The sequence below is a fragment of the Rissa tridactyla genome, chromosome Z (assembly GCF_028500815.1).
Source record: "Rissa tridactyla isolate bRisTri1 chromosome Z, bRisTri1.patW.cur.20221130, whole genome shotgun sequence".
NCBI lineage: Eukaryota > Metazoa > Chordata > Aves > Charadriiformes > Laridae > Rissa > Rissa tridactyla.
This window is the reverse complement of record NC_071497.1, coordinates 20,737,557-20,757,379: the sequence shown is the minus strand read 5'-3', so window position 1 is coordinate 20,757,379 and position 19,823 is coordinate 20,737,557. Positions and strand designations below refer to the sequence as shown.

Genomic DNA, 19,823 nt, shown 5'->3' with positions numbered 1-19,823 from the left:
GGGAAGAAGGAGGAAGAAAGTAGAAAGAAGAGAGAAGAAAAGGGATGGGGTGAGGTAGGGCAAGGACAGAAGGGTGTAATGGGGGAGGATAGGTGAATATGGAGGGAAGGATTGCAGAGGATGGGGGAGGACAGAGGGAAGGCTGGGGTAGAATGAGATAGGGCAAATTGAGGGGGGTGAATCAGGGATCTGCTCCATTTCCACTTCTTCCCTGCCTCTGCTTGCAGCAGATAATAGTGTGTACTCAATCACTGCTGTGCCCTGGGTGGGCAGCACCATGGCAAGCAGGTATGGTAAGGAGAGCTTTGTTTCCCTTTATTGCCAAGGCCAGTGGCATACGGCTGTGATGACCTGACCTTTAATGACCATGGTAGAAGAAGCAACTCTCAGAAAGTTTCAACTTAGTACGCACCTCAGAAATTTACAACTCTCTGAAAGGAAACATAGAAATAAAAGTTGCCAAAGTACAGCACAGTTCTTAAAGCCTTCTATCATCCCACAAATTCCAGGTCTCCCATTTCTGTTACAAAAGTATTTGATGAAATAACATTAACGAAAGTTCAATTAAAACATTAGAAAGCACAGTAAACTTTTCATAGCTCAACAAAAATGCTCCTCTCACCAATTCATTTCTCTTCCATCAGGAAGAGAAAAACAAAGGCAGATTAATCTGATTTACAGAGTGAAAAACAACACTGAATGCACTTTTTGTCAGGGGGCAGGGGGAAGGTCTCCAGCTGGTTCTCATCTGTATGCCATGATTCTTCATTTAGTTTACACTATTAAACTAAAAAACTCAGCTTTAATCTTAACTATTACAGTATGCCTTAGAGTAGATTCTATCATGTAGCATCCTTGATACAGTTTCAGACTCTGGCAAAACATCATCCCTCAAACTGGTCGTGGCCATATGGGTAGTAAATGTATCCAACATTTTTTCATTGGCGCCTACATTATTACGTCTTGTCACCAATGGTTTCTCGGGTTTTCAAGTAAATTGTTGCATATACTGTGGTTTGGAGCTGCTGAGATGAAGCCCTACATTTATCTGTATACAGCCAAATCCTTTTTTGGAACTTTTTTTCCTTCTAATGAACTAACATCTGTTGAAAAAAAAAAAAAGTCATGTTTCCAGAAAGCTGTACAAAAATGAGAGAAAACACAACAGCAGAACACTGCCAAGAAGCTATTGTTGCCAAGTTGTACATGATAAAAAGCAGCCTCGAAAATGATGGGTGGACAGAAGTGGGCATCATACCTGATCTGTCTTCATTTTGTGAATCACACCTTCTACATAATTCTGGGATGGTCTTGAGGGAAGTTACAGAATACTGTAAAAAAGGAAAAAATGCGTATGAAGTAATTAATTTAAAAGGATAAAAAGTAAGGCTTTCAAGAGGTCATGTCATGGGCACAGCCTAAGCCTGCCAACCCAAGGGTACTTCCAGTAGTCTGATGGTCTTCTCAGGTTGCATGAGAAAAGTAAATGGCATCTGCTGTTGTGTCCCACTTTGAGGGATATCAAACAGACCTTCAAAGCTACAACAAAGTGTCTCCCCACCTCAGATTTCTCCTCCTGCATATCACGATTATTCAAGCCACGAATACATTTTATATATCCATCCTTTCCGTGGGAGGCAAGATGCATCAAAGGTGAGAATAGATCTAAGCTTCACAGTAAACGTTGAGGGTCTCACTTTGCCCACCTAGGCATCTGTTATGGTGATTATACTGCAAGATACTTCATGCTTAAAAATTAGAATTCAAGCTTTCACAAACCAATATGTATAAGTAATGCAGAAATATTTGCACCATAGAGATCTAATTTCACAGAGGGTTGCATGTACACACACATATCAGACAACAGGCTCATTTAGCTAACCCAGGATTTATTAAAGAAAACTTGTATTATTACTTTGATGTGACAGGATATGCCTGATATTAATCAATATGTTATTCTCTGAATTCAGCATTAAAAAGGAAAAAAACAGAGATGACATATGTATCTTACTAAACAGAAATCTTTTTCTTGTAAACTTGTGGAATACCCCTGGTAAGACACATGATCCAGTGTCATAAAACTACACATTCTGACATACAGAAATTAAGTTACTTAATAACAAGCCTTCCTTAACCAAATGCTTAAATGTTACAGGAATCTTCACTTAAACAAATGAAAATCATTATGTCTGTGAAAGATCAATGCCTTTGCTCATATAAAAAAAGCCTATTAAAAACAGTATATTGGAAACTAAACCAGAAAAAAAGCATTTAGGATTAGCACAACTGAAAATTTTTAAAGAATATATAAACACCATATGTTTTCAAAGAAACAGATTTTTTTAGCTGGTGTGCTATTGACCAATGAAGCAAAACAACTACATATAAAACCACATGAGCTTTCCACACAAAAAACATTGTACTGTTTTTTGCTGATAGTTCGTCATTCAAAGTCTGATGTGCTTCTAATGCACTGCTGGAAATCTACTTCAAAATAATCTAAAGTCAACCTCACGTGACCAACTGCAGAAGTAATTTACTTCTCTGGTGGAAGTTTAAGACTGTTGCTCAATTGATTGTAGTTACTTTATTAAGCCTCAAAAACCTCCCACGCCTTACTTTTTCCCTTGCTGACCTGATTCAGGGATGTATTGAGAAACCTCAACCACAGCAATAACCTCTCAAAAGTATTCCCAGGATCAACACTGAACTTATTAATTAAAATGTGTAGCAGCACTCCACAGAACTACCCAGTGACTCCAATCCCCATTAAACAAGGCTATGTCTATAAGGCTGTGACTCCTCCAGGATGTGATAGCCGAAAGCAACAAAGAGCAGAACAGAGACAGGGAGAAAGACGCTACTAGATACAAATTAATACGAGTTAAACACACACATGCACAAACACCATGTGCTGTGCTTCACTCTAGTTATTGTTTAATAAAGATCGAGCTGTTAAGCTATACATCTTGCTATTTCAGCACAAAGACTCAGAAGGCAATGTTGAACTGGTCTAGTAAGATTCTTAAGAGAATCCAAGGAACATGTCTCCAAGGAATATGGTAGCTTCATAAGACCAGCTGGTGCAGTTTAAGCTATTACACAGTTTGTAATTCAATTAGAATGAGGCCTTTTGTATTCCATTGCTATGTGTTTTGTCAGACAACCTCAAAAACAGAAAGACATTTTTCTTTTAGTCTTTTTTCCTGTTCTTTCCTGGAAGAATAGATTTTCTTTCTGTTTCAACATTGCACTAAAATGTATTCAGTTACCATCTCCCACCACCAAAAATGTATTAAATGTTATATATTTGATTATGCATTTTAATCATATTGGTTTGATTTCATTAACAGATTTCCTCCCACTCACCTCTGTCCTCAAAAAGACTTCTGCACATTTACATTTCTGCCATCTGTATTTTGTGGTCAAGATGTGGAGAACTGGCTTTTGGTCCAGGAAGCAACTAAAATTACTCTTTGAAGTGGAACTTTCCCAACCATAAGCACAATCCGTTGCCAGGTCTTTTCTCTAGAACTACCTTCTCTCATACTCTAGCTCCAGCTCTGATCATCAGTAATGTTTGTTAGCTTTTCTTCAATCAAAAATTTCAAGGTATCAAGTGGTATCACAGAGGGACAGCAAAAGATGTTGAGATTGCAACCCCTCTCTGGAACAGAATTTTAGACTTAATGCTTATTCAATGGCATTAAAATTAATTATTTTCCATTTTTCGTTCAATAAGTTTAAATTGTTCTACATACAAAATTAAACACCATTTCTCCCATTTCCCCATTAGAGTAACCAAAGTCAACCAGACTTGAGGGCCATGCCCAAAGGCATAAGTGACAATGTGAGAGCTAAGGACATCAGGTCGCTTCATTAGACAATGCTCACTGTGATCTTTGGTATTTAATCAAAGTGGGTTGCGGTTGATGGTGAAATTCAGTAACAAAACTAAGGGCTTCTTCCCGGGATAATGTATGTAATAGCATTTTTGATTGCTGTTTGAGGTGTGGGTTCTTTTTCTGCATTTAAGGCATGCCTATGTCCAACCTGAAATAGTGAATTTCAGTAAACCCTTCAAAAACTTTGTAAGATGGAAGAACAGTATCAACAGCTAACAAGAGACAAGAAGCAGTAACAAGTATTTCATGCAAATGCAAGATATTCCCAATTTTCTTCAACTATTCAACAATAGACACTATTAATTCAGGGGAAAACAGAACCTCCCTTATCAAACAAAACATTTGTTCATTGTCTGAAACTGCACTACAGAATATGAATTAATGCAAATGTTAACCTTTTAAATTTCACATGGTTCTCAAATTTTAATGCAATAAATTTTAAACCCAACACATAAGAAAAAATCCTTCAATCTCTAGTAACGCTGTTCTGTGCTGTGCCACTTGCAGACTTGCTTATGTCTGAGAAGTATCAGAATGAAGAAATACTGGATCATGAGTGGTAGCATAGAAATGTACATACAAAATAGTAAAAAAAAAAGTAAATTCAAAAGCAAAAGTTATTTTTTAACATTCTTTGTGGAGAACACCTTTAATGTCTCCTGAAATGGAGTCAAAGGGCAAAGTTGGACACAAAGGGTGACTCTCAGACCATGACACCCACAAAACACTAAGGATCATGTCCTGCTCCAGCTGGAATCAGTATCAAAACTCAACAATTTTACCTCCACTGGATCAAGACACCAGTGACTGTGTCCTGCTCTTAAATGCATAGCTCCTTGTTTTCATTTAGATAGAGAAAACAGACACTTTCCTTCATTATAGCTAATTTGTTTCCAGGTTTTATTATTACTGTAAGCCATTGAACAGTCTCATTTCAGTTTATTTGCTATAGTGGAAAATAAACTGTTTTGTTGATATTCAAATCCCATTACATTAATACCTTTATATTACATTGGCTAAATCATTTAGAACTGTACAATACCACCCTTTTCCCTAGACATTTATTTGGGAGTAGCAAGCTACACTGAGAACAAGTAAAGCAACAATACTTGGCCTGAGGCTGCAGGAAGATTTTTCTCAATAGTAGTGTCAATTTAAGCAGCTCCAGAGTAAGAAAGTGGGGGAATGAGATTAGGAATGAGATTTCTCACAGTCCGTGTGAGAAATAACAGCTCCCGAAATAAACTTTTTACTTAATGTCTGTGATCAGCATCTTTGGAGTATTGGTTAGGTTATTTGTGCTATGTATTGTTTATAGCATCATATATAGACACTTCATATATTATTCTTCCCTTTAACTTTAAAGGAGACCTATATAGACATTAACGCTGTTAAAGGTACAAAATGTCTTTCTATGAGCCTTTTAGTGTCCTTCTGCATTTTGTTTCATTCTGAGAAGGGAGAGGGGAAAAAAAATAAGAGAACTATCAATGAGTTGATCGGCTGGGTGGGAAATAATGCTGCAGTTAGTGACTATGCCTACACAGCTATGTAGGACCCCCCTCATTTGCTGAAGTCCTGGTTGCTCAGTAGGCAAAGCCTGGCTGTGCGTTGCCTGTACACCTGTATGAGCTTGAGAGGGGACCCAGATCTTTCCATGGCCGAGGACGGGTGATAGCAGGCTCAGGAGGTGCCCCATGATGAGTAAATAGGAGGCCAGGGGATTGGCCATACTCCTGACCATACATAGTTTACATCTGCCCTGCCAGGTGAGGATTGACATGAAGAAGTTTTTCAAGCTGTTTCAAAATACCTGACAATTCAACGTCTGGTTAATCACACTTTAGTTGACTTACTGCATTCACATTTCACGAAGTTTCAAATCAGGCCCCGTCCTGCACTGGCACCAGTGAGCCAGGCTTTTATTCATACAGAGCTATTTGAATATGATATATGATCGGAGCAATAATCTATACACTCAACGCCAAATAGTTTACAAATATCTATCACCAGGAGCTCTGTTTATGACTAGGTAATTTGTTATTATTTCTGTAAACCAAGAAATAAAATCATTTCAGTTTGCACAGTTTGCCAGTGCAATATAAATCCTGTATTTTAGTTAAAGGATTAGGAAACCTTCAGTTGTATGATAACGATAGCATACAACATACAAGCAGGAATAAATTTATGGGTAAAAATGAAGAATACTAAGGGGAAGAAGGGGAAAGTTTAAAACATACTTTTAATAGTGTATCTCTCATTTAATGCAACCTAAAGGTCGTAAATTTTTTTACTTCCTTTCTGTGAGTAGTTATTAATGAAGAAATAAATGAAAATATTCAGCTTGGTTGCTTAACGTCATTGCAGACAGAATATTATTTTTGTTTAATGTAAACAAGAGTCCCAGAAACCTATTCTGCTGTCTAAACTGCACTCAAATATACTCTGCCAGATGTACCTGGAATAGTACCATCTTAGTTTGCAAAATAAGCATCATATTTGCATTCCAGGGCTTGAGGGAATTGGTAGATGTGGTTGCTAAGCCACTCTCAATCATATTTGAAAAGTCACGTCAGTCAGGTCAAGTCTCCAGTGACTGAAGAAAAGTGAATATCACATCCATTTTTAACAAGGGTAAAAAGGAGGACCCTGGGACCTAGTAAGCAGTCAGCCTCACCTCAGTGCCCAGTAAGACAATGGAATAGATCCTCCTGGAAGCTATGTTGAAACATATGGATGACAGAGATAATTTGAGACAACCAACATAGCTTCACAAAGGGCAAATCATGCCTGATAATCTAGTGGCCTTCTATGGTGGAGTGACAAGAGCTACAGATGTCATCTACCTCAACTTCTGTAAGGCCTTTGGCACAGTCCTATACAACATTCTTGCCCCTAATTTGGAGAGATATGGGTTTGATGGGTAGATGGCTAGATGGAAAAGGAATTGGCCGTGTCCAACAAGTTACAGTCAACAGCTCAATCTCCAAGTGGAAACCAATAATGAGTGGTGTCCCTCAAGGTTGCATACCAGAACCAATACTATTTAATATCTTCACCAATGACATAAGACAGTGGGATTGAGTGCACCCTCAGAAAGTTTCACATGACACCAAGTTGAGTGGTGCAGTTGATTCACTTGAGGGAAGTGATGCCATCCAGAGGGACTCTGACAGGCTTGAGGACTGGGCCCATGCAAACATCATGAAGTTCAACAAGGCCAAGGTCCTGCACTTGGGTGAGGGCAACCACCAGTATCCAGACAGACTGAGGGATTTAGAGCACCCCTGCAGAGGAGGACTTCGGGATACAGGTAGATAAAAAATTGGACATAAGCTGGCAACATGCACTTGCAGAGCACAAAGACAATTGTATCCTGGTGCGCACAAAAAAAAGTATGGCCAGTAGGGTGAGGGAGGTGATCCTCCCCCTTGACTCTGCTCTCAGAAGACCCCACCTGCATCCAGCTCTGGAGGCCCCAGTACAAGAAAAAAAAAGGACCTGTTGAGTGGGTTCAGAGGAGGCTCACAAAAATTATTAGAGGGCTGGTACACCTCACCTATGAAGAAAGGCTGAGAGAGTTGGGGTTGTTCATCCTGGAGGAAAGAAAGCTGCAGGCAGACCTTCTTATGGCCTTTCAATATATAAAGGGGGCTTATAAGAAAAAAAGAGAAAGACTATTTACCATGGTCTATAGTGACAGGACAAGGGAGAACTGAAAGAAGTCCAATTGAGATGGAATATAAGGAAGAAACTTCTTACGATGAGGGTGGTGAGACGCTGGAACAGATTGTCCAGAGAAGTGGTAGGTACCTGTCATTGATGATTGTATTTGGTTTACATGTCAAACTGGCAGGGGAGGCTGCAGAGGTGGCTTCTGTGAGAAGATACCAGGGGCTGACTCCATGTGGGACAGAGCCAGTTCCAGCTGACTCCAAGATGGACCCACTGCTGGCCAAAGCTGAGCTCATCAGTGATGCTGGTAGAACCTCTGAGATAACATATTTAAGAAAGGGTAAAAAAAACTTCACAAAGGCAGCTGGTAGAGAGGAGTGAGAAAATGTGAGAGAAACAACTCTGCAGACAGCAAGGTCAGTGAAGAAGGAGGGAGAGGAGACGCTCCAGGCATTGGAGTAGCGACTCCCCTGCAGCCCATGGAGAAGACCATGCTGGAGCAGATATCCACCTTGCAGCCCAAAGAGGCCCTCATGCTGGAGCAGGTGGATGTGCTCTAGAGGAACCTGCAGCCTGTGGAGATGCCATGATGGAGCAGTTTCCTGGCAGGAACTGTGGCCTGCGGAGAGGAGCCCATGCAGAAGCAAGTTTGCTGGCAGGACCTGTGACCCTGTGGGGGACCCACACTGGAGCAGTCTGTCCTGAATATTACACCTCATGGAAAAGACCCACACTGGAGCAGTTCATGAAGAACCGCAGCCCATGAGAAGGACCCACATTGGAGAAGTTAATGGAGGACTGTCTGCCATACGAGGGACCCCATGCAGGAGTAGAAGAAGAGCGTGAGGAGAAAGGATTGGCAGAGACAACACGTGATGAACTGAATGAAACTCCTGTTCCTCTGGCCCCCTGCGCTTAGCGAGGTGGGGAGGTAGAGAAGTCAGGAGTGAAGTTGAGCCTGGGAAGGGCCTGGGAGGGGAGAGGTGGGGGGAAGGTGTTTTTAGATTTGTTCTCATGATCCTATGCTGTTTCACTGGCAATAAATTTAATATTCCCAAATTGAGTCTTTTTTTGACCATGACAGTAACTGGTGAGTGATCTCCCTGTCTTTATCTTGACCCATGAGCTTTTTGTTGTATTTTTCTCCCCATCATGTTTATTAAGTGGGAGTGATAGAGCAGCTTGGTGGGCACCTGGTGGCCAGGCAAGGTCAACCCATCACACAATGGGGTTTTGAGCAACCTGATCTAGTGAAAGATGTACCTGCCCAGGGCAGGAGGGTTGGAACTAAATGACCTTTAAAGATCCCTTTCCAACCAAACCCATTCTATGAGTCTATGCTGTTGGAGAAATGTACAGTTCCATTTTCTTACGTGCAAATGCAACACAAATTGAAAAAATGAAATAAAAACTTACATATCTTTTTGCCTTTTAAAACAAATTCCTGTCTATTTTTTAGGCCTATTACATTTTGGTTGTTTTGGCTGAAATGGTCTACAAGGGTCTGGACTAAACACAGTGGCTTTCTAACTGAGGTACATTTATAAGTGCATCATTTTAACAGCCTTCCTGCTGCCATTATTTTTAGTCAGTACTTTTCTGCACTGGATTAGAACCAGAGGGCTAACAGGAACAATATAAATTGCTAACACTGATGCTGTGCAGCTGCTCCTTACACAGCAGGCTAATGGTAAAATGTGAAGGTCAGGTATCTCTAAATTGTATACGGTGAGATATCAGTAAAGCACTAGAATAGACATGAATTCTCTTGTTAATCTGGATTCTGGCAACAAATCCTTTGTTCTCTTACCTGTTAAAGCAGAGAGTAAAACTGCTACTTCTATAATTTGTGCTGATTTTTTATTCAAGATTCAGCATCCAATGAAAGAACAGCCTATTAAAACAGGCAGCCGGAGCTGTTCAGTGGAAAAGTGAGTAACCTAACCCACCAGTATGCAGCAACAGCCACAATGGGAGACACACGGAGAGGTTACATCTATTATGTTTTACAGTTTTACAAAACTGAGTATAGAAACAGATACCAGGACATGATCTAGCATATAACAGTAATAAAAAGAAAGTTGCCCAGAATAAGGTATTCGCTCAAGATTGGTTCATCGTCTTGTAATATTTTGGGCATTTGCCATATTCCTCCTTAATAAAAATTCAACATTACAATAGGTAAAAAAAAATCCTCTCCAGAAGGAATCTGTCTGCAAATAAAGCATCTGGAATGTTTTAAAATGAATCAAGAGTCCCAAATGCTAAGGAGAAAACCATGTCCTTTGTAAAAAAAAAACAAAAAACCCAAAAAAACCCACCCCAAAACCAGAAATAAAACTATAGAATTATGAAAAGCATGGAAGGAGACAGTGGCACACTTTCTTTGATCTGAAAATTGAATTAAAAGGCTTTTTTATAGTGGATTTAATTTATGTATTTGAGTCTATTGTTAATCAGACATTCAGCAAACTAGCAACTCTGTTACACAAAAAGCAGAAACACTGGCAGTAGGAGTATTATTATGAGTAATAGAATATACTGTATCACTGCTTCCTGTAAGAACCACTAACAATGTAGATGAACAGCATTTTTATTTGCAATTACAGCTGCAGTTGGCTTAGTTGTGACAATAAGGATCAGTGATGTCTATGAACCCCTGGAATTCTTTCTGCCTCTTTCTGTACTCCACCTTATCACAGGTAGCTGCATCGCACCTACTGATAAAATCTGTGTTTGGAGAGGGATACCGGTGGGAAGGGCAGAGCAACTACTTACATGAAAAAGGAGAAATTCAGAGGTGAGAGGCAGGACTTTTTTTACAACTGAAATACATTCAATTAAAAAACCCCTAAACTTATTTTGATGTTTAAGGCTAGCATTAGAGCGCATAAAACTCATTCAAGACAACAGAGTAGATAAGCAATCCAGAAATAAAACATATTTATTAATTTGATTTGCAAGTCATTTTTACTAGCTGAAGGAGAGGAATCAATTTTTCCTTCTGAGCTTACTAGAGTCTTCCCTTATAAACCACCTTATTTTATTCTAGATTCAACCTATTTAAACATTTCTATATATAAAGTAAACAGGAGCATGGCTTCTAACAGTAGTGTTGTTTGCTATATAAAGATTGAGATACCTCAGATTGTCTCAACTTGAACAAATAAAATAAGACTCGTACTTACCGATATATCATCACTAAAATCTATTTCATCCAAATCAAGGTATTCAGGGGCTTCCATTATTCTCCTATGGACATTTTGGGTGAGTCAGCGCAGTAATAAAGACCTAATTAAGAAAAGAAAAAAGGATTGTCTACTACAGAGTCAAAACCATGCAGAAATGGTTTAATATAGTTGCTAGATTACTGAAAACATTTGCCTTGTACAGTAAAGTCTTTCATAACTTAATCCTAGAAGCTAAATATGATTTGCCATCTCTACATATCATGAAGAAGCCATTTCAATTTTTAGGGAGGATAGGTAAGCGGTACTTGAACTGGAAGTCAAAATTACCTGATTCAGCATCACTCAGACCTTTCAGAAGTTCAAAATAGGTGTAAAGACCTAAGCTGTTGAGCACCCTCATGACCCTTCAACCAAAGCTATGTTAATGACATATCTTCTCTTAAGGATGCTATTACTCTACTGGCCTGAACACAGCAACTTGTGTTACTATAGTTTTCCTCAGCTCAAGAAGGCAGAAAAGAACTGAGAATCATGCTGTGCACAGAAAACAAAATCCTATCACACCTTATCTCCACTTACACACAGACTAACACACAATTGCAGTCAGTGCTTTATAGACAGATGATTTATCTCTGCTCAGCCTGCAGAAACAGTAACCAAGACAAAACCAGAATTATATCAATGCACATTGATTATCAGGGCCCCTAACCATTTCCTCACAACAAAGTAAAAAGAAGAGAAAACTCACTTGCAAAGCAAGAAATTTGGCTGGGAAAGTCAATATGTAATTCTGAATAAATTAGAGCTTAAACAATCAAATGAATAAAGACAATAAAATCCTCTTACTTTCTTAATCCTAACTAGAATGAAGGTATGCATTATCACTACAGACAAGTACAACAGAAGTAGGAGTGGAGAAATAAGCTATTTTAAAGGAAGATGAAAAAGTGTAACGCATTTTTAATAATGTGAGGCACTACATAAGCGTTAAGTATTATTATGGAAGGAAACTAAATCCTTCTAGTATTTGTACATAACAAAAGGAAATGCCTGAAGAAAAAAAAATAATACAACCCCAATTTATTCACATGATAACTGCCAAGAAATATGTTTATGAATAATGAAGTCAGCTGTGTAGGTCTAAATAAAATCGTTGTGTGAAACATTCATATGCAGTTAAGTATCTCCTAGGATAAGGGGTTTTGAAGAAAATGCTTTTCTGCAGGTGTTATACTTATTGGCAAACAAAAGTCTCAGTCGTTAGCCTCCTTCATAACAACCCACCTAAGCACAAAGCTAATCTTAAGACACCTGTTTGTGAAAAGTTATTAGCAGAAGAACCAAGAGGCAAATCTACAGTTTTACGCTGAAAAATCAAATTTTTATTTCTCACCAAGTTACTGAAGGTAAAGGACTATTCAGCATCATTTTATCTTTAAATGAAAAAGCAAAAAAAAAAGAGAAAAAAAAAAAGCATGGGTTTCCTTTAATGTATTAGGATATTTCTGCTCCTTGCAATATGAGAAGGAACTCCTGGGGAGGAAGGCAGTGTGTAAGAACAACCTCAGCTACCTATTGTTTGCTCTTACCGTGTCTGTTAGATGTGAGTGAAGCAGTGGGAAAGGAGATGGCTACAAAAAGGCAAAAAGGTGTAAAGCCCTCAGTCCAACTTGATATGAGGAAAGAGGAGTGGCTATAATGTAAAACTAATGAGAAGCTGTTAATTTTGCACAATTCCCAAATGCTAAGTTTATTCTTAGAGGGAACCACTAAAATCAGACAAAATCCTTGCAATGAAAGTAACCAGCTGTTGTGAAAAGGCGTGACACATTCAAGTCTCCAGATTGTTTTCCACATTTGAGATTTTGCTTTCTTAACAGAAACATAGAATTTCAGTATACTTTTTAAGGTTTATGCTTTAACATTGCATTTGCGTAACATTACAGGTTACTTGCATAAAAGTGCACTGTCCCTGCATTGGGTTTACATGGCAAGGTTTTGGTAGCGAGGAGGAATTACAGGGGTGGCTTCTGTGAGAAGATGCCAGAAGCTTCCCCCATGTCCAACAGAGCCAATGCCAGCCAGCTCCAAGACAGACCTGCTGCTGGCCAAGGCCAAGCCCATCAGCGATGGTGGTAGTGCCTCTGGGGCATATTTAAGAAGGGGGAAAAACTACTATGCAACAGCAGCAGAGAGGCAGGAGGGATAATATGTGAGAGAAATAACTCTACAGATATCAAGGTTGGTGAAGAAGGAGGGGGAGGAGGTGCTTCAGGTACCGGAGCAGAGATTCCCCTGCAGTCCATGTTGAAGACCATGGTGAGGCAGGCTGACCCCTGCAGTCCATGGGGGTCCACAGTGGAACAGACCTCCACCAGCAGCCCATGGAGGACCCCACACCAGAGTAGGTGGGTGCCCAAAGAAGGCTGTGACCACATGCGAAGCCCATGCTGGAGCAGGTTCCTGGCAAGACTTGTGGCCCCATGAAGAGAAGAGCCCACGCTGGAGCAGGTTTGCTGGTAGGACTAGTGACACCGTGGGGGACCCACACTGCAGCAGTCTGTTCCTGAAGGACTGCACTCCATGGAAAAGACCCACACCGGAGCAGGGGAAGAGTGTGAGGAGGAAGGAACAGCAGAGACAATGTGTGATGAACCGAACACAACCCCTCTTCCCTGTCCCCCTGCAACGCTCAGGGAGGAAGATGTAGAGGAACAAAGGAATGAACTTGAACCTGGGAAGCGAGGGGCGGGGTCAAAGTGTTTTAGGTTTTGTGTTTGTTTCTCACTATCCTACTCTATTTTGAATTGGCAATAAATTAAATTAATTTTCCCCAAGCTGAGTCTGGTCTGCCTGCGACAGTAACTAATGAGCAACCTCCCTGTCCTGATCTCAGCCCCTGAACTTTTTAATCTTATTTTCTCCCCTTGTCATGTTCAGGAGGGGGAATGACAGAGCAGCTGGTGGGCATCTGACAGCCAGCCAAGGTCAACCCCTCACAGTGTCCCTTGACAGAGGTAAAGACTAGCTGTCAGTTTATCACTGTGACTATTGATACCAGCTCAAACCAAATTATGATGTCAGTTTTAGAGGCAAGATAAATGCCAACTGTATATGTACTGTCCTACACAAATTACAGGATTGTAGAATCCACCCAGTATCATTCCATAAGGTAATATATGTATGAAGTAAGAATGATAATTAAAACAGAAAACTTTAAAGGTTAAAGACATATATGGACTGTATCACATACAAATAGTCTAAAAACAAAGCAAAGCTTCACTGAGTTTCAGTTCTTCACTGGAATTAAATGGATTTAAAAAAAAACCCACTCAGTGTGTTTAAAAAACAACAGGAGAGATAAATAAAGCTACTCTAAACATGCCACATAATTAGCCAGAATTGAGAAGTGATCTAAATTTTTTATTTTGCAATTAAAAATTACTTATTCAGGGAAGAAAAAAAACCAAACCACCTCCATAGCTTTAATAAAAGAACTACTATTCCTGGTTACCACACAATGTCAAGATTTTAGATCAAAAATATCTTAACCTTTCAAACTTACTTTTTAGTTCTGAGTTGCAAGACGCCATTGAGGCAAAAAAATGCTGCATCCATCCATGGCTGATGAAAAGACTAAATTTCACCTAGAGATGTACAAAACTCGTCATGCCAGTCCACAGTCTTGCAACATTACTTCCCCAAAATGTTATCTGCTGTCTTTCCAAAACATAAAGACTAGGAAAAACACAAAGGCTGAAGAGAAAGCTGGTAACCAAAACAAACACATTTTCTCTATAGAAAACTTATCTTTCTGGAGATAGTGTTCAGTTATACGTAGAGAAAGGGCAAGAGACCCATGCATTCTTAGCTGTAATATTTTAATTTTTTTCTTGATGAGGTAAAACTGGACAGCAAATACTATGACCAAATAAGATTTCCCATGGCTATACTTGGAGTCTTATTCAAGACAGACACTTTTTTTACACAATTTAACCTAGTAGCACTACACCATGTATAATGTAAACCATATGGTAAGGATAGTACTCCGACTATTTTGAGACCTTTGCAATGGCTGAATCCAGCATATCACCAGAAGTATAAACAATCTGAATGGCATTCACAAGCAAATCATAAGCACAACTGGTCAAATTCAAGGTAAAAATAATTGCAAACAAAACTGCAACTGCCAGCAATGAATGACATGAGATGAATAATGTATTTCCAGCATCACCAAAGCAATAGAGATGACTGTCTCTTGCCTGCCAGCAGAAATGTCTGATATTCATCCAATCAGCTTTCCTAACTGTATTTTGGAAGCTAGTCATTAAATATTCCACAAAATTTTAACCCAAAATAGGACATTTCTTGTCTGGCAATTTGGCTTGCAGAGAGACACTTGCACACACATATACATTTTATACAGGTAAAAGAAATCCTGTCTGCTCTCAGAATTCACAGCTAACAGAAGAAAACCACATAAAAATCACTCATATGTACTCAAGAAAAAGTGTTTTTTATAGTTTCATGAAACAGTTCCACGAGGAGAAATCATTCAGCTAAAAATTACCACACAGAAATGTGGTAATAGTAGTACTGGTAAAATAACATATCGCCTATGTTGCACTGCAACAGATACTAATCAGTGATTAGGTTGTAAAATCAAGAAAAAAAAATCATCTTTCTTCTTTTCAAAAAACAGCAACAATCATTATTTTTCTAAAACATAGATCTCTTCTGCTGTTGTCCTTCTCAGTTAAAACTAGTTGTCTGAACTCAAATCCTTTTACTGAGAAACATTCAATACAATTCCGTGAATAAGAAAAAAAAGGGGTAAAAGAGCAATTCCCAGTAAAGTAATAATAAAAAAAGCAACAAAGTATTAGATACAGGGAACAAATCCATCAATTTCTGCAAACACTAGAACTCCACTCTAGACTGATGGCATGCATTATCTGCAGGTGAAATGCTTACACAGTTCACAGATTTCTTTTTTAAGGTACATCAAGCCTTGGATTTGTCTCACCAGAGCCCCAAAAAAGAGTCACAGCAACAACAATCCCTAGGGGCTCATGGGCCTTTTGAGGATGATGAAGACTCGATGTGGGAATGGTGGGAATACTTTAAAAGCCAGTCTGGCCGCGGACTTTGTATTGTGAAGCCAATGGCCATTGCCTCATCCATAGTAATGCAGGTCAGGCAAGAACAAGGCCATACAGGTGAGCATTTGCTGTCTGTCAGCTAACTCAGTGAATGAAGGGACTGGTACGGCAGGCAGAAAGTAAGCAAGCATCTGGTTTGGTTTCTTGTTCTCTTTGCTCAATGCAAAACTATGGAATAAAAAAGCATAACTGATTTGTAGTGACCCCTTTGCAACAAGGTTATAGTGAATTCGGTAGCTTCAAAAGGAATCTGACCCAGTACCTCAGCTAAAACCTCAGCTAAAAAATCCATCCTCAGTGCTGGATGTGAAAGACTAAATCCAAGAGGGAGCACAGGGGAAATGTCCTTTATTGAGCCAAAACAAAACAACTAGTTGAGAATGCATCATTTTAATTATTTATGGATACATAAATAACAAGAACAAATAACAATAAAAAGATCTGCTGTCAATTAAACATCTACTTCAGTTGTAACTCTAAGAAATCCTGCTAAATGCCACATGGGATTGTATTTTCCACATCTCAGAACTACTATACCAAAATATTTGGGGATTTACTTAAACTTTCAATCAAATATAAAGTAAATCAGATGTAAATACTTCTACAGTGGTTGGCAAAAGGCTGCTTCCCTAAGTAGAGTTAATATTAAAGATTTAGGCTTTAAATGTCAGAATGCCTTGATGGTTGCTTTTTAATTAGGGGATAAAGTTACATTTTACAATTACAGGTCTAAGACAACAAAATAAACATATTGCCCTCTCCTAAGCATCAGAGGCTATAGTAGCTCACGATGAAGGAGATTCATGGGCAGAAAGGAAAGACTTTACATCTTTAATTTAAGCACACAGTATGTGTTTCAAGTACTGCTTGAAAGCTGGTAAGCGTCTAAATTTTATTCCCTAACATTAAGAAATACCATAAGCATAAACCCAAGTTTCTTCACTTTCAAACAAACAGAATGTTACATTATGTTAAATCTATTTAGCCTGCAGTGAAAAGTCCAGCACCCGATTAAAATCCACAGTTCAGGAAGGCACATCATCTGTCAGGAAATATCCAGAACTTTGAATTCAGTTTCTCCATCCTCACAGTCTACTGTAACCGTGAAATTCTACACAAAATTAATTTGACCTTGTAACCCTATTTACTACAGAGTGTAAGGAAAGTAGTATAGTATGTTCAGGAGCACTGCCATAATTAGGACTACAGCATGAAGGCAAGAAACCTTGGCCACTGTGTCCTAGCAAAGCTAGTCTGGGCTAACACCACCACCCCTTCAGCTATCACACCTCTTATTGCTTCTTATGCTCCCTGGTGCCTAGCTGTGTGTTGTCTCAAATTAAAGACTATGTGCTCTTTGAGACGGGTATTGTGTAGTGACTCTACATTTGTCTGGCTTTTTGCATAGCCTGTGTCCTTGTCTATTAACAGAGCTCCATGGTACAAAAGTAATCCAATTAAATAAAAGACATGATGTGAATATACTACAACGGACTCTGGAAGAGGTCATATTTGAAGCTTTGCAGGAGATCCCCAGGACAACTGAAAATCTTTATTCACCAAATACAGATGACACCTCCGCAGGTGATAAATGCAGAACAAAAGGAGAAAGCATGAAAGAGTCTGAAAGCTTGCAGATTCATCTTTTTAAGGAGATCAGGGGAGGGGAGGGGAGGGGAGGGGAGGGGAGGGGAGGAGAGGAGGACATTATATTTTGATTGGAAGGGACCTACAATGATCATCTAGTCGTGAGCAATACTTTAAATTCAATACTATACATGCCTGCGCTCTTAGAAGACCCCAGCTTCTCATCCATATTTACATTCTCTTCATTATCTCTAAGGTGGAGATTACTTGGATATAATCAATAAATATTCAAGCACATGACTGCGAGAATGTAAGGTGCGACACTGCAGTTCAAATGGAGGTACATTTGCTTTTCAAGCATACCACTTCAGCCTCTTGCATTCAAATAAAATGAAAACCTGACATATGGTTGGACTATGTTGACAGTTTTTAGTCATATAAGGGTTTGTGATATTATAATGCAGTCTGAAGTGCGCTGTACAACCAATTTTTGTTACCTTCTAGGGCTCCCAAAGTGTTTTTTCTAATTACATGAAATAACATTTTTTTTCTATTACTTGTCATGCTCAGTGTCTGGATCATCTATTACTTACTGAGCACCTCTCTTGTACTAGTTTGTAGTAAGCCAAGAAAAATATGTCATGCAAAGGAAATTATCTGTCCAGTCAAATTTAAAATATAAAAATATAAAGGGAAGGCTCAATAGGAGTAGGGGAAATTTTAAACAGTAAAGATGAATTTTAAATAACAATTTATTATAAAAAAAAAGAAGAGAGGTTAACAGTGAGGCTGAAAAATTATGTGATTTATTTCAGTGAAGGAATGAATTCTGAGACCAGGATTACCTTATCCCTTATCGTATTTATTCAGAAGTTTTCCTGAGTTTAAAAGTTCACAGCAGCAATTCATAATAGTATGATACTTCTAAAGCAAGTCAAAATAAAAGCACTGCTTTTAATCACCACGCAAGTACCATCAACGCACAAGCTACATTGATAGGACAGGAAGAAGGAATGCAGCAAAACACAATGATTTTCCAAGACCAAAAAATGATATTTTTAAAATCTAACTTCAGAAAAACTCTGCATTCGAGACATGCAGAAACAATCCACCCACAATCGTGAAGAGGCACAAATACTAAGCCCAGTTCCGTTCCTAATGAAGCCAATGTACATTCAGCACTATTTTTAGACAAGAATAAATGTATTTGTTTCTGGCCAAACTAATCGAACTTCTCCTAGTCACGTATCTAGACCTCAAGATCACATATTCATCCCTATTGCTTGGATAGAAAGTAATCCTATGGAGTCTTAAGGGAGATGAGCTGACAATGTGTGCTCACAGCCCCAAAGGCCAACCATACCCTGGGCTGCACCAAAAGAAGCGCGGCCAGCAGGTCAGGGGAGGTGATTCTGCCCCCCTACTCTGCTCTGGTGAGATCCCACCCGGAGTACTGCGTACAGCTCTGGAGTCCTCAGCACAGGAATGACATGGACCTGCTGGAGCACGCCCAGAGGAGGGCCCAAAGATGATCAGAGGGATGGAGCACCTCTCCTATGAGAACAGGCTGGGACAGTTGGGGTTGTTCGGGCTGGAGAAGGCTCTGGGGAGACTTTATTGAAGCCTTTCAATACTTAAAGTGGGCTGATAAGAAATATGGGGACAGGCTTTTTAGTAGCACCTGTTGTGACAGGACAAGGGGTAGGGTTTTAAACTAAAGGAGGGTAGATTTAGACTAGATATAAGGAAGACATTTCTTACGATGAGTGTGGTGAAACACTGGGACAGGCTGCCCAGAGAGGAGGTAGATGCGCCATCCCTGGAAAGACTCAGAGTCAGGCTGGATGGGTCTCTGAGCAACCTAATCGAGTTGAAGGTGTCCCTGCTCACTGGAGGGGGGCTGGACTAGAGACCTTTAAAGGTTCCTTCCAACCCAAACTATTCTACGATTCTATGATTTCAAAGAAGCACGTGGAGGTAGGTAATACCCTATGGTGTACTCTATCTTCTGCCCCCGTCAGTTGCATAGAAAATTTGTCACAACTGGAGGCATTTTAACATCAAGTATTTTTAACAATTACAATGACTGACACTATGTAGTCTGTTAGTAGTACTGGTGAGGCCACACCTGGAATACTGTGTTCAGTTTTGTGCCCCTCACTACAAGAAAGACATTGAGGTGCTGGAACATGTCCAGACGACAATGAAGCTGGTGAGGGGTCTAGAGCAGAAGTCCTATGAGGAGCGGCTGAGGGAACTGGGGTTGTTTAGTCTGGAGAAAAGGAGGCTGAGATGTAGAGACC

The 19,823-nt window shown here is 39.5% G+C and overlaps 1 protein-coding gene across 5 annotated transcripts in view; it reads right to left on the bottom strand.

The window, feature by feature from the left end:
* SNCAIP (synuclein alpha interacting protein) overlaps positions 1–19,823 on the bottom strand; it is a 90,302-nt gene that overhangs the window by 42,664 nt on the left and 27,815 nt on the right. For 4 of the 5 annotated variants that reach the window (XM_054186165.1, XM_054186162.1, XM_054186166.1 and 1 more), the window contains 2 exons: positions 10,769–10,871; positions 1,259–1,331 (listed from right to left, as the gene is read on the bottom strand). In XM_054186165.1, coding sequence (XP_054042140.1) covers positions 1,259–1,331; positions 10,769–10,825 — 130 coding nt within the window. In that variant the 5' untranslated portion in view covers positions 10,826–10,871. Of the gene's footprint in view, positions 1–1,258; positions 1,332–10,768; positions 10,872–14,336; positions 14,419–19,823 lie in introns of all 5 variants that reach the window. The other variant, XM_054186164.1, reaches the window with a different exon arrangement.